Here is a 15,526-nt window from a genome sequence, read left to right on the forward strand (position 1 = left end):
CGCCGAGATGTCATCGCGGCATCCGCCGTACACTAACCACAAACTTGCAGTAGTACCCAACCGCGTACATATTGGTCTCACAACATTCAATTTTTTATGTCAGTTGCCTCAAGTGCGGTTGGGTCAACCGCGAAGTGCAGTCAACGTGGCCACAATGTTGTGGTTGCCTCAACTGCAAATATGTGGTCCATGTACGGCCAGACTTAAAGAGAAGAACTCATTATCTATGACATTATTTTATGTCCATGGACTCTTAGAAAATATATAGAGATGACTTCTCCAGCATTGTTTTATAGAACATGTACAATGCTATTTACGCGGGGCCTGGTCTATGAATGAATCAGATCTGATCGACTGTTTTCGTGTAGTCTCGTCAGTTCCATTTAGACGGACGACATTATCGGGCACATTATGCGATGTCAAGTTATCAATAATCTCAAAAACTACTCCTCAACGATTTGATCTCCACAAACTTTATTTGAAAAATATATCACAACATGTTTCGCTAAGACATTAGCTTTTTCAAGTGATTTGATCGCAAGCACAACTCACTTGAAAAAGCTAATGTCTTAGCGAAACATGTTGTGATAAATTTTTCAAACAAAATTTGTGGAGATCAAATCGTTGAGGTGTAGTTTTTGAAATTACTATGGATCTTCATCAAGTAACGGCTGAATCAATCAGAAAATTATCAAGAATCACTGAATGAAATTCCTTATCTAGAATTCTAGTTACTAAACTCACTAGTAAACTTTGATTTTAAGCACAGAATAGTAATCTAGTAATCTATGATTTTGAGCATAGAAAAGAAACGAATTCGTTTCTCGTTTTTATTCTGTGATTTTAAGTTCTAACCAAAGAGTAGTTGGTGTACTCTTTGCACAGAACTATAACTAGTTATAGTTCTGTGACTCTTTGGTTCTACTTCTTACGTTTAGTGAAAATCTATCATTTGTTGTTTTGATAAGGTTAGAATTAGTAATTAGTACTAAGACATGTTTTAGATAGTATATTAAAAAATACGTGTAAATAAGTATTTGAATTAGAATAATAATAAAATGTGGAAAGCTGCTGCTGGTCATCAAATCAATGTTAGCAGTCAAAATACAGATGATGATGAATGGGAGACTGATCCTGATTTTGTTAATGATGTAGATGAACAGCAACAGAGATGGGGTTCGGCCACTGTAGAGGGATCTGGTCGTACAGCAGGTGCAATAGAGTAAGTGGTTTTGAAAAATTTGCTCCAACTGAAATGTTATGATTCATCAATGCTATGATTTTGTCATTGAGTCATAAATTATCAACTTGCCTATTCTAGCTATTAATCAATTTAAAAAGTTTTGAGAATATATTCTTGGATGTCTGGCTAATATGTTGGATTCATGCAAGCCAACTTATAATTAATTCAGTAAATAAACTTATGAAAATAAGCATTCATGTAAAAACTTATCAAGATTAGTTGGTAGGATATGCTGACGCCGAGGCTCACGTTCTCAAATTGCCTTCGACAATTGAAAAGTCTCTTGATCATAGACAAATTTTGGAAAACTTCTCATGATGATTAGTTGAGTTGTATGAATCCACATTGAGGAAGAATAAAAGATATTGTGTCCTACGAATTACTGGTGAAATCAGAGAGGTGTATCTTTATTTAAGTGTAAAATGCTTGTAGTTGAAGATCTTTAATTTAGTGCAAAATGCTTGTAGTTGAAAGTTACAAAGTCTACCCTTCAAGTCCAGTTTTGATCGAAAGATTGGCCTTCAAGAGGAATATTTATGTTAATATACATTCTTTTTTTGTGTTGTGAAATTTTCTAATATCTAAGTTTAATTTATGAATGTTTCATGTACAAAATTGGAAAAAAGGGTTTATTTTGTCACATATTATTTGTTAAGAAAATAGTTCTTTAAAATTTTATTTAATTTTCTAATCAAAGGCATCTGTGGATGATCTACACTTTCCACTAAAGACTTATGGGTAAATAAATGTTTCAAAAACAGATTCCTGTTTCTTGTTACTACAAGTAAGATGATTAGTTTTTTGATAAAGGTATTGAGTATATTATCAAAATATGCAAGGATCTAGGAACTAGATTAGGTTAGGTTAGGTCAAAAGTGAGTGGATCAGTTTACCCCTTCACCACAACCCGCAAGGATTTATTGTGGCTCACATCTATCCAAACTCTACCAAATAAACCCAGCTACTTAACGAAGCCGATTATTTTATATGGTAAGTCATCTTTCAGATCAGATGGTAAAATTACAGTTCTGTCAAACTGTGAAAACCTAATTCGGTCTGCAGACAAACTGTCTTCAGACAGTCCAAGTCTCTTCACATGAGGATTCAGACAACAGTGACCTGTGAGAAGGCCTGTTAGACATCGTATTTCATTCCTAGTGTAGTCCAACAACTGTTTGGTTTTGAACTTCAAAGGGTGAATGAACGCCTCAAAGTGAGCCAATCCTGGAAGATTTTTCCAGAACTCCATAAATCTTCTTGCCATCCAGGTGTTCAATATTTGTTTGGCAAAGCCTAAAGCGGTGCCAATGATAGGTTCTGGTCTGATGAAGCTGCTTGCAGCACCCTCCTTTGCAAAGGTGGCAGCAGCCTTATTGGCTTCCATGCCAGTATGGTCAGGAATCCAGACCAGAGACAATCTGTTAAGTCTTTCCATTGAGGAGAGTCATTTTTGGCAATTTGCTCACTTTTTGCTGAAGTCTCTGACATACCCAGAACTAAAATTACTGCCAGTAGATCTTATAATTGTGGTGAATCTTCGTTGAAAAAATTGATATCAGTTGAACACCAAAGAAAAGTTAGTAGCCATTTTTCATCCGACGTTTTTATCTAACAGTTAAAATATCAGGGGCGTTGGAAATGAAGAAAAATTTATTTTTCTTCATAAATTTATATATAGGTAATGTGAGATAAAAGTGTACCACAACTGCTGGTTTACTCAATTTAATGATTGAATACTTAGAGAACGTATATTTATATTCAACTAAATTTTCAAAGATTTGGTTTATATCTTCAAAAATATTTAGCCAGGTTCATATTCCGTATAGACACTTGGAAACGACCGACGAACAATATACCAAAAGATGATTCATTTGGAAGCCGTCTAAGAGGCGGTTTATATTTGAACAAAATATCGTTAAAAATGTTTAGCCAGGTTCGTATTTGATATGAATACTTCCAATAGACCAAGTGATGATTCATTTGGGAGGCGTCTAAGAAGTGGTTTATACTCAAACAAAGTTTTCAAACATAACATTTTATATCTTTGAAAATGTTTAACCAGGTTCATATTCCATATAGACACTTAGAATAAACCAAAGAATAATCTACTGAAAGATGATTCATTTGAGAGCCGTCTAATGGGTGGATTATACTTGAACCAATTTTTATTTAATTCTGTTCAAATCCAGGTTCATATACGGCATGGACACTTCCATTATACCATAGTAGTTATTATCTTAATGAAATTTTCAAAAATTCAGTGTATATCCTTTGAAATGATATAATAAACCAACTCATTATATACATAGAGATGATTCTTGAGAACCGTCTAAGGGGTAGTTTATACTTGAAAATTTCAAAAATTCTGTCAAGTTTAAACTACCCCTTAAACGGCTCCTAAATGAACCATCTTTTGGTACATTGTTCTTCAATCTATTCCATTATATTCTTCAAAATTCCATTTTGAGGAATATAATGTATAATTTTTGAAAATTTTGTTCAAGTATAAACAACCCCTAAGATAGCTCCACACTTTATATGACCATGTTGGTTACCACTTTTTTAACACATTTCTGTTTAGGGGTTTGGGATTTGTTGGTAAATTTATTATTGTACCATCAAACCTTCAACAACAAGGACATACATCAGAAGCTCAAAAGAATTAGCGTACCAGAAATTGGGACGATATTATAAGTAATTACAAGCTCTTAGATCATTATCTGTTTAAAATATGTTTTTTCGGTTCCTCAAAATCCGAAACTTGTGCGAGCTAAGGAATAACGAGGTCTTACCTTTTAACGTGCGATTTCTTGTCAAGAATATTTGCATTTGTTTGAATTCTCCGATACTGTTGTTGATCATTGAAAGAAACAGGAGTGAATGAGAAACATCTAATGACTTTCTTCTTTGACATGGTCTTTTTGATTTTTAACAAAATATCCTCCACAGAAATACCTTATACTCTACGTATTATGTTCACATAGGGTACATCATCATTGATAGAATTCATTCTCTAGGTACCCTGATCCTCTTAGGTAGCATGCTATCTAGGCCGGTATGTGCAACTCCCACCTTGATGCCCGCAGCAAAATTTTCCCATATGAGGGCAGCTGTACGTTAGCTATTGCTGACAATACATTAGATTCAGCCATGCAGGGATTTTTTGCCTCTGATATGGGTGAATCGTCGTTTTAGAATAAGCATTGCTCCCTCTCGTAAAGCAGATTCTGCTTCTGCTGCGCAAGATTCTTGAAAGAGGCGATAAATAGCTTCCTGGCTGCACCACGTATTTTCCTAGGTTTCTTCAAGAGTTGGAGAACTGAGAAGCTTCTGCTCAGAAGTTACAGGGAGGACATTTGTCGTTTGGTCGACGTACATTTCTTCTGTAGACTCGGGTTGGGATTTTTCAGTTACATGATGAATGAAGGGTCCCAAGAGTAGCCAGGGAAGCCAATGAAACCAATTTTACCTCATTTCTGGAGTTGCTAAATGGTCTCCTATTGAAATTTGGTAAGGTCAATGTTATTTTTGATGGGGACTCCAGTATCAATTTTGATGCTGAAAATCTTAATTTGTACAGGTCACTGGATGTTCTGGAATGGCAGCATCGAGTACATGCATTGATGATTTTCTCGCCTCGAAGGATAAATTTAGGTTAGTGAAGTTTTTTCCCACACCAAACCGTTATTTTAACACCTCGACACGTTTTTTGATCACCAAGTTATCATCTTCAAAAGGAAGATCAAACTAATCATACTTAAAAAGTTATCCTAATTTATACCATAGACACCTGTTCTAGGTACCTGCGTCTTGAGTGTCTTAAAAATTAATTTTACAATGTGCCCTTATTTAATAGTCAGGTAAATCTAGTAATTGAAATATAAGCTATATAAAATTAATTTCACAATATTGCCTTATCTACTAGTCTTAAATCAATTTTACAATGTCTCCTTATGTAATAGTCAAGTATATCTAATAAATAAAGTATTATTTTAACAAGCTATATATTGGTATTGGTCCACCATCATTATTCATAATATTATTATGTTTACTTATTTCTACGTGAACGTTTTTTAAGCGGTGTATGAAATAGGGACGCAGATTCACCACTGAGATTTGTTTTGATCTCAAACTTTGCGTAAAAGTACGAATAAAAAAATCAATTGCAAGATGAATAAGTTGACTCACCTTGTTTGATGTAGTATGGCAGAAGGATGTATGGTAGGAGTGGAAGTTCCTTATTAGACAAGGAAAAATCGCACATGTAACTTTGTGGGTTCGCACCACGACGTAATTGTATTGCAGTTTTTACACCCAATCACGACGACGAAGGTTTTTCGTCTCTCCTCCTCTCCTTGAATATATTTCGGAACGACAAATTCGAGGAAAACAAAAAAAGAGGACAGGATCGGCATGAGTAGATTTGAATAGTAGGAATAAGTAGTAGGATTTCATCAAAGTAAGGTTCTTGAAAAACAACAATTTAAATTATTTGCCCGCATAAATTGTAAATGCACCCTAAACCATATTTACAATTGTGAAACAAAAATAATGAAAGAAAATAAAAAAAAAAGAAATAAAAATTTAATGTTTGGTAATGAACCATTTCCCACCCCCCTGAAAATACTTAGCGTATTTTCAGAACTAGTCATCGTAATCAGGAAGAGGACATAATTTAACTAAAGGTCTTTTAATAAGACCTTTTGTAGTTTTTACAATAGCAACACGAGGGACCCCGTCAGTACCTAAAGTTAATTCAGTTACTCGGCCCATTAGCCAATCTAAAGGATTAGCATTATCATTTTTAATAGCAACCATGGTTCCTGGAGTAATAGTTTCAAGTGGTTTAGTCCATTTATATCTTTGTTGTAGAGTATGTAAGTATTCAAGGCGCCATCGTTTCCAGAAGTCACGATGAAGTCTTTGTAATAATTGCCATCTATTTAAACGATTGATCGTCAAATGAGATACATCAGGATCCGGTAAAGCTGAAAGAGGCTCTAATGTAAGAAAATGAGCAGGTGTAAGCACTGCCAGATCATTAGGGTCTGTACTAATAGAACACAATGGTCTGGAATTCATCACTGACTCTATCTGAATGATTACGGTGTTGAATTCCTCATATGTGAGAATTTGATTGCCAACGATACGTTTGAGATGAGTTTTGAAAGATTTGATGTTAGCCTCCCAAATTCCGCCCATATGAGGAGAATAAGGGGGATTGAAATGCCATGAGATGGACTCAGATCTAGCGGATTTTGCAAATATCTGACGTAAATATGACTCACTTCCTATAAAATTAGAACCACAATCTGAGTATATGTTCAAGCAGGTGCCTCTTCGGGCAATAAACCTACGTAAAGCAGCCAGAAAGGCCTCGGAGGACATATCTGATACAAGTTCAAGATGAACAGCTTTAGTCGCACAACAAATGAATAAACAGACATAGGATTTTAGTATTTTGGCTCCTCGCAAACGAGAGGCTCTTATAGAAAAGGGACCACAGAAATCAATTCCAACATTGGAAAATGTCTTGGCTTGACAAATTCTGAATTTGGGCAAATTACCCATTGGAGGCTGTAAAGGTTTGGGTTGAGTTTTCCAACAAATGTAACATTTACTCAGTACCTTTCGAATAACCTTTTTTGCAGAAATTATCCAAAAATTTTGTGACAAGAAAAAATGAGTGGATTGTATGCCACAATGTAAATAATTAATATGAACCTCATTTATCAGCAAGTTGGTGAATTTAGAATTATTTGGCAGAAGAAAGGGGTATTTTTTATCATAGGAAGCGGCGGAATGAGAAATCCTTCCACCCACCCGTAGCAAGCCTTTATCGTCAATAAACGGACTCAATGACCTAATAGATTTGCAAAGTGGGACACCATTCCTTATTGAACCTATCTCTTTAACAAAGCATATAGACTGAATATGTCGAATTAAGCAAACAACCGCATGGTATAGCTCAAGAGAGGTGAGGTAATCAGTGTTTCGAGATTTGTAATTCTTGAAATTATGAATAGCTCGCAAAACGAGTGCAGTTACTCTTTTAATTTTAAAAAATGAGTTGAATTTCTCTATAAGATTATCAATGAAATGTTTCTCCACGATAATATTCAAAACAATGTTTCGTTTCTCCTTATTAATATCTGCCGATTTCACGGATACAAATTTATCCAATGGCCAAGTGTGAATGGGATTTTCCAGAAAGGGGGGCCCATTCCACCATAAAGTATTATTAATCATTTCACTTGGAAATATACCACGTGAACCACCATCAGCGGGGTTCAATTCCGAAGAAATGTGGTACCATAAACTAGGTGCAAGTCGCTCCTGGATAAAAGATACCCGATTGCTGACAAATGTTTGCCAACAATGGGGTGAACCTTTGATCCACTGAAGAGCAACCGAGCTATCGGTAAAGGCAAAAATATTTTCAAAACGAATCTTGTCTTTGAAAGTATCTAGAAGAAACTCCATTAGTTTTGCTAAAAGAACTGCGGCACAAAGTTCCAATCGAGGTATTGTGACCGGTTTTAAAGGTGCAACCTTGGACTTTGAACACACGAGATAAGTTTTAGCTTCAGAATTGGTAAAAGTTGTTCTAACGTAAACGACTCCACAGTATCCCTTAAGAGATGAGTCACAAAATCCGACTAATTCGTATGCTTTCCCACCAAATGTAATAATTCGTCTTGGTATTTTGATTTCCCGGAGTTTAGGTAGTTCGGACTCAAACATTTCCCACTTGTTCGATACATCAATAGGGGGTCGATCATCCCAACCGAGACCCATCGACCAAAGACGTTGTATAATCAATTTCGCAAAGAATGTTACTGGAGTCAAAAAACCCAGGGGATCAAATATACGGGCTAGTTCGGATAAAATGTTACGCTTTGTTCATATTTTATCTTGATCAGCTGTAATAGAATAAAAAAATAAGTCTTTGATGGGATTCCAACGTAATCCTAAAATTTTGGTTATATTATTTTCCAAATCCAAACAAACATCTATATTTTGTTTATATGACTCAGGTAAATCATGTAATAGTTCTGGAGAATTACTAGCCCATTTACGAGCTTCGAAACCCCCTTTACGCAACAATTCAATTATTTCATTTTTCATCGTACTGCAGATTTTTAATGAGTTATGACCATCCAGAATATCATCAATATATATTGAATGCTTTAAAACTTCTGAAGCCAGAGGATATTCTAAATAGTCATTGGCAAGCTGATGTAGGGTACGTATTGCCAAGTACGGTGAAGAAGCAACTCCAAATGTAACGGTATTGAGTTGGTAATCTGCAATAGGCTCAGAAGGTGAAAATCGCCACAGTATTCTCTGAAATTTACGATGTTCTTCTGCTAACCAAATCATTCGGTACATTTTTTCGATATCACATGTGAATACATACAAATGTAACCGAAAACGTAGAAGTAATTTGACCAAGTCATTTTGTAACTTTGGACCCACATATAAAGTATCATTTAACGATGGTTTATTCGCGGAATGACTAGATGCATCGAAAACAACTCTAAGAGGAGTGGTCGAAGATTCATGTTTTATGACAGCGTGATGAGGGATGTAAAAATAATCAGTCAATTCAGTTACCGGAGGAGGTGGTACTTTGATGAGATGACCTTTTTGTAAATAATCACTCAAAACATTTGAATACGAAAGACATAATTTTTTATCCTGAGATAGACGTTTTTCCAAAGAAAGAAAACGCCGTAAAGCAATCTCTCGGGTATTTCCAAAATCCAGATTTGTTGATTTGAAGGGCAGGGAAACTACATACTTGCCGTCAGGGTAGCGAGTAGTAGTTTTGATAAAATAATTTTCACAGAATCTATCTTCAGACGAAATGACCTTAATATCGGGAACCTCCTCTAAAGTCCAAAATTTCTGTAATATATTGTCCAATGTTGGATTTGATACTTTAGTAAAAAATGAATTAACTTTGATAGTATCATATTTAGCAGATATTTGAGGTACTTTACCCATAACAATCCATCCAAAAACTGTATTCAGATAAACCGGTTTATTTTCCCCCAATGAAACTTTTCCTTCTTTCAAAATATAAGGAAAAATGTCATTACCTAATAATAAATCTATCCGAGATTTTTTATTGAAATCAGGATCAGCTAATTTAAGATGATCTGTGAATGGCATCTCATATTTTGAAAATGAAGTCGAAGGAAGTTCATCACCAATTTTGTCTATAATTATAAATTCCAAAGTACAACAATACTCAGGTTGCGTCAATGATGAAATGGTACCACTGACCCCCGACTGAGAAGATGAATACATTTCTCCCAACCCCTGTAATGACATGGATATTTTAGACTTTTTTAAACCCAATTTATTGGCTAAAGATCTACTAATAAATGAAGATTGCGCTCCACAATCAAGCACGGCACGAACAGTTAGCCACTGATCGAAATTATCTTTAATTTTGAGCATCGCTGTAGATAATAGTACCTCATAATTAGAGTTGAGTAACATCCCAACTCGAGAAAGTTGAGGAATTTCCTCATTGTTTGCACGAGAACCTGACGGATCAGGAGAATTCGAATTCTGATTCAAATCTGTATTTAATTTATTTTCAAAATGCAATAAGGTGTGATGTGATTTTTTACAAACTTTACATCGTCCAGTAGAGGAACACTGCAAAGTGTTGTGAGAAGTGGCCAAACAATTTATGCATGCTTTATTTTGTTTAGCGATATCAAATCTCTGTTTAGGACCTTTCGATTTGAAAATTGGACAATGAAAAATAATATGATCATCTGAGCACAAAAAACACTTATACTGTTTGTGAGATTGAACAAGGAAAGCTGATTTATTTTGAGCTGAATTGAAACTGTTTTTTTTGCAGGATGAACTAGAAGTAATGCATTTATTATTATTTTTTGGTAAATTCAACAGCTTACTAGAAGTTTCAGCTGCAGATTCCAAAGCAATACACTGTTTTTCCAAAAATGATTGAATATCATCATATTTGGGAATAGCATTCGAGGCATGTTTTTGTTCAAAACATTTACGAGTATGTGAATCTAAACGATTTAGCAACATATACGATAAAATGAAATCCCATTTATCTGTTTCTAAACCCATAATTCTCAAAACAGAAATATTTTTTTTGAAAGTGAAAATTAAGTTTCGTAAAGAAGTTGCATCTTCAGTGCGCAAAGCTTGACAGGCTTCTATTCTACTCCAGTGAGTAAAAGCTTGTTCCCGTTTATTGTTGTATCGTTCTAGGAGAAGATTATAAGCTGATTGATAATTAGCCGATGTAACTGGAATGTCGTCAATCAATTCCAGTGCCGCACCACTCAAAACAGATATCAAGTAATTGAATTTTTCTACGTTAGAAATTGAACGATTGACATGAACAGAGGACATAAACATTTGATGAAACGCAGGAAATTCTGTCATGTCACCGGAAAATGTTTTCAACTTCAATTTTGGCAAACAACAAACGTCATTAGAATGCATCAGAGTACTATTTGAGGCAGAAGGAAGCGTTGTCTCAGATTGTTCTTCGGTAGGGAGTTCAAACAATTCAAAATAAATAGTTTCCACCTCATCACATCTCCTAGTGAAATCGTCGAATATTTTATTTTCCGTAATCAACTCATCCGCTTTATTGGCAATCAAAGTAATAAGCATATTATGATGTTTCTCAAAATCTTTGGTTACCTTTTTCAACTTCCGAAAGCTGACTTTGAACTTATTTTTATGTTCCTCGTCATCAACATTTTTTGACGATTCTTCAATCAATTTAAAATGACTAAGAGCAATAGAACGCAATGCTCGTGTACGAGCAAGCTTATCATTTGAATTCATTATAGTTAAATCAAATGAATCTGATTTCAAAACAAATAATTCAATGCCGGACCTTGAAATAACAAAGATCTGAACCAAAACACCAGTACAAAAAATGCGCGAAAAAACGTCAGCCAACTCTCAGAAACGATGGTTTTCTGAACTGTGAGGTTGGAACGCAAAAAAAAAAGATAAATGTTTATGAAGAAATGCAAAGTTGCAAACAATAATAAATCAAATATATCTAGCTATTTCGCGAGAAAAATTTAGGTTGCATTCAAAATTTATATTATTGCAAAGTTTGAAACTACAAATCTAAATGTTGAGAAACTACATCCGGCTCGAAGGACCATGAACGTTTTTTAAGCGGTGTATGAAATAGGGACGCAGATTCACCACTGAGATTTGTTTTGATCTCAAACTTTGCGTAAAAGTACGAATAAAAAAATCAATTGCAAGATGAATAAGTTGACTCACCTTGTTTGATGTAGTATGGCAGAAGGATGTATGGTAGGAGTGGAAGTTCCTTATTAGACAAGGAAAAATCGCACATGTAACTTTGTGGGTTCGCACCACGACGTAATTGTATTGCAGTTTTTACACCCAATCACGACGACGAAGGTTTTTCGTCTCTCCTCCTCTCCTTGAATATATTTCGGAACGACAAATTCGAGGAAAACAAAAAAAGAGGACAGGATCGGCATGAGTAGATTTGAATAGTAGGAATAAGTAGTAGGATTTCATCAAAGTAAGGTTCTTGAAAAACAACAATTTAAATTATTTGCCCGCATAAATTGTAAATGCACCCTAAACCATATTTACAATTGTGAAACAAAAATAATGAAAGAAAATAAAAAAAAAAGAAATAAAAATTTAATGTTTGGTAATGAACCACTACGCTCTCATAGGCATCTAGATGCCTGTTATTGTTAATTTGTCTAAATAATCATAATGAACTGAAGTTTATGGAATAGTTTTGTTGCAAAATATGATGGGCGACTGTTGATTTTTCAGGTCTTCCATATTTTAAATGTGCTAAGTGTTCCTTGTATCTTATTTTAATAGATTTTTTTGTCTGTCCATAATATTTTGCATCGCAGTCCGTACATTTAATTTCATAAATTTTAGACTTTTCCGACACGTGTCGAGGTGTTAAATTTGGTGTTGGGAAAAAACTCCAGTAATATTCATATCTCCAACTTTAAAAACATTTTTGAGATATGAAGATTGGCATGATCTTTTAACTGAAACATGCCCTAATGATATTTTTAACAGAACTATCTTGTACTATGTTCAATTAAAGTTTCCTATAAGACACATTGAATCGGGGTCAATTCATAACAAAATAATTGGTTACAGTATATTCTCAAATAGCTAATGTTGGTTCGTTCCAACCAGCGTCAGAAACAGTTTCTGACAGTCAGGATTCTGCGCAGTAATGTGATTGCGTTCCAACGTGAGTTTCCAACCATTAGTAAACTATCAGTTTTCTGATCCATCCAAGATTCAAACCTGTTCGAAATCTATCAGAATGGTTTGAGGATTATCTTCTAACCATTAATCTGACGCATGCGTATTCCGTATTACTGTTTCTGTTTCATGTTCATACAACTTGCAGACAACATAACCTGCAAAAATTGTTATAAAATAAATTATGTATTTGCTGGCGCAGGAAAAATTAGGAATTCTTTAAGTGAACCTAAAATATGAACATCTTCAATTACACAAATTAATTATTGCGTTGACCTACTTTTACCTCCCAGTTCCATGTTGATTAGTAAATAGAATAGAGATATAAAATACTGCAACCTTCTTTTACTCTTATTTGTTGATGATACCCGTGTATATACGGAAAACTGTGATTTAAAAGAAGCTGTACAAAATATCAATATATCTTTAAAGAACATTGAATTATATCTACAAGTGAATAAACTCAAATTGAATATCAATAAATCTAAGGCAATGATGGTTACAACAAATTCGAAGATTGATACTAACGACGTTAATATCAGCATATTCAATAATCAACTCACAATTGTAAATTAAATTAAGTACCTAGGATTCATTATAGACCATCAATTAAATTTGAATAAGCATGCCCAATATACCATTAGAAAGATATGTAAGAAAATGTATTTTTTCTCTAGAATTTCAAATCTTTATCAACCTTTGCTAGACTAACATGTTACAACTGCATAATGAGGCCACACTTTGACTACTGTGCCACACTGATGTATCTATTCAACCAAAATCAAATGGGACAGTTGCAGAAACTACAAAATCGAGGTATGAGAATCATTTTGAGATGCAGCAGTATAACCCTATTGAATCTATGTTGAATACTCTACAGTAGCACCCGGTACATAAAAGACTGTATTATTTGAGCATGATTTTTATTTTCAAAATTTCGAGTGGGATACAACCAGCCTATCTTAGCAGATATTTAGTTCGAAATAGTGACATTCATTCATATAACACAGGAACATGTAATACATTTTATAGATCCCAAACAGACTATAAGAGTGGAATGAATTCTTTGTTCTTTAAAGGTCTAGATAGTTTCAATAAGTTACCTGATGAAATAAAACATGTAAATTCCTTAAAAGTACTCAAAAAGTTATTATTAGAATATATCAAACTGTAATACATTATTCATATATGCATAACTATATATTGTATATTAGAATTCCTAAAATAAAGTCTACTACTACTACTACTACTCTCCAGAAATACACTTGATTAGATTTATTTTTAAAGGTAATGTTGAAATTCCATGCCAAACTTCAGTTGAACTATCAGCTGTTCCAATCAGAAATTTCAAATTAATCAGAAACCAATATCTACCAGACATGCGCGTTGTCAACGATTTACAAACTGTTGGTGACTCAAGGTTGGAACGAACCTATTGAGACATCAGCCAGCAGTTAACAAAATGATTCAGGCAATAGTTGCAAGAAAATAGAAAAAAAAACACAATCGCTATGAGGATAGCCAACTCAACTAATAGAACAAAACCACATTCAGTTGGTTAACCAAACAAAAAAGAAACCCAACCAAGTAACACAAATTTTCTTAAAAGAGAACGAAACAGAATTATCCACTGAAAAAAAAATCGAGAAATTCAATAGACATTTTACACCCACTCCAGTAAAAGTCGGGCTTTATCTTGAATTTGTTCAAGTTCACTATTTTTCTTCTCCATTTCTGAATTTGAGGTAATAGAACTGATTCATGACCTGAAAAACATGTATTCATTTGGGCATGATGGGAAATGTAGTTATGAGCTGAGTTTTTCCCCGACATATCTAACGAATTTGTCAGTTGAACAAGGGATTTTACCAGACAAACTCAAGTTAGGGCTTATAAACCCGGTATATACAAAAGATGACCCCTACTCTATTGAAAACTACAGAGGAATAAGTCTCCTCTGAAGCTTTAGTAAGCTTTATGAGTTGATTATAATAATAATAATATTTATTCATCCTTAAAGACGTTGACAAACGTATAGGATAGGTCAGTGTTAAGCACATAAAAATCACATCAAACGATAAAATTGTTGATCCGTAGATAAAAACAATACAATAAAAATATATACAATAAAAGTCAGAATTACAAAAATTAAAACAATTATTATAAAAATTGAATATGTCATGCCAAAGCCGCATGAACCCATTCAGTCGAGATGATCTGAGAGAAATTCACCAATACTATAGTAGGCCTTCGAAAGAAGCAATGTTTTAACTGCTTTTTTAAATGCTACAGTGTTCATCTGTTTGAAATGGTCTGGTAAAAGATTGAATAATTTTATTCCCATATATTTGGGAGAATGTTCAAATTTTATAGTTTTATGTTTAGGAATACTCAACTCCTCTGCATATCGAGTTGGGTAGCTATGATAGAATGAGTTCTTAGTACAGTCTGTTATACATTCGCGAACATATAAATGTATTTTAAAGATATAGATGCAGGGAAAGGTTAAAATTTGATGACTAATGAAAAAGTCTTACATGATTCCCTCCAAGGGATGCCTAGTAATTTCCTAATAACTTTTTTTTGAGCAATGAAAACCGAATCTTTATCGACACTGTTTCCCCATAGGATCACATTATAACTTAGATGGCTATAGACCAGACTATAATATACATCTGAAATGGCGCGTGAAGGCATACAATTCTTAATTCTTGAGATTGCATAATACCCTTGATTGGTTTTCTTACATACAACTATGATATGGTCAGACCACTTCAAACAGTTGTCTACATGAACGCCAAGGAATTTTGTACAGCTTGTGCATGCCAGTGCCATTCCATTGATTAGTAAGGCAAGCGATTGCTTTTTCAGATCGTTTTTTAAATTAAAATAGATATATTTTGTTTTGGTCGAGTTTACAATCAGATTGTTCATTTCACACCAATTCAAGAACAGTGATATCAATTCCTCTGTTTTTGA

At 34.2% G+C, this 15,526-nt stretch overlaps 1 protein-coding gene across 1 annotated transcript in view; it reads left to right on the forward strand.

The window, feature by feature from the left end:
• Nucleotides 1–925: 925 nt before the first annotated feature.
• Nucleotides 926–15,526, forward strand: part of Cortactin (cortactin) — a 44,424-nt gene continuing 29,823 nt past the window's right edge. Inside the window, exon 1 of the mRNA XM_074173073.1 lies at nucleotides 926–1,222. Coding sequence (XP_074029174.1) covers nucleotides 1,059–1,222 — 164 coding nt within the window. The 5' untranslated portion in view covers nucleotides 926–1,058. The remainder of the gene's footprint in view (nucleotides 1,223–15,526) is intronic.

The sequence above is a fragment of the Leptinotarsa decemlineata genome, unplaced genomic scaffold, assembly GCF_025532065.1.
Source record: "Leptinotarsa decemlineata unplaced genomic scaffold, Ldec_3_MD MMD2_tig00000199_RagTag_RagTag, whole genome shotgun sequence".
Lineage (NCBI taxonomy): Eukaryota > Metazoa > Arthropoda > Insecta > Coleoptera > Chrysomelidae > Leptinotarsa > Leptinotarsa decemlineata.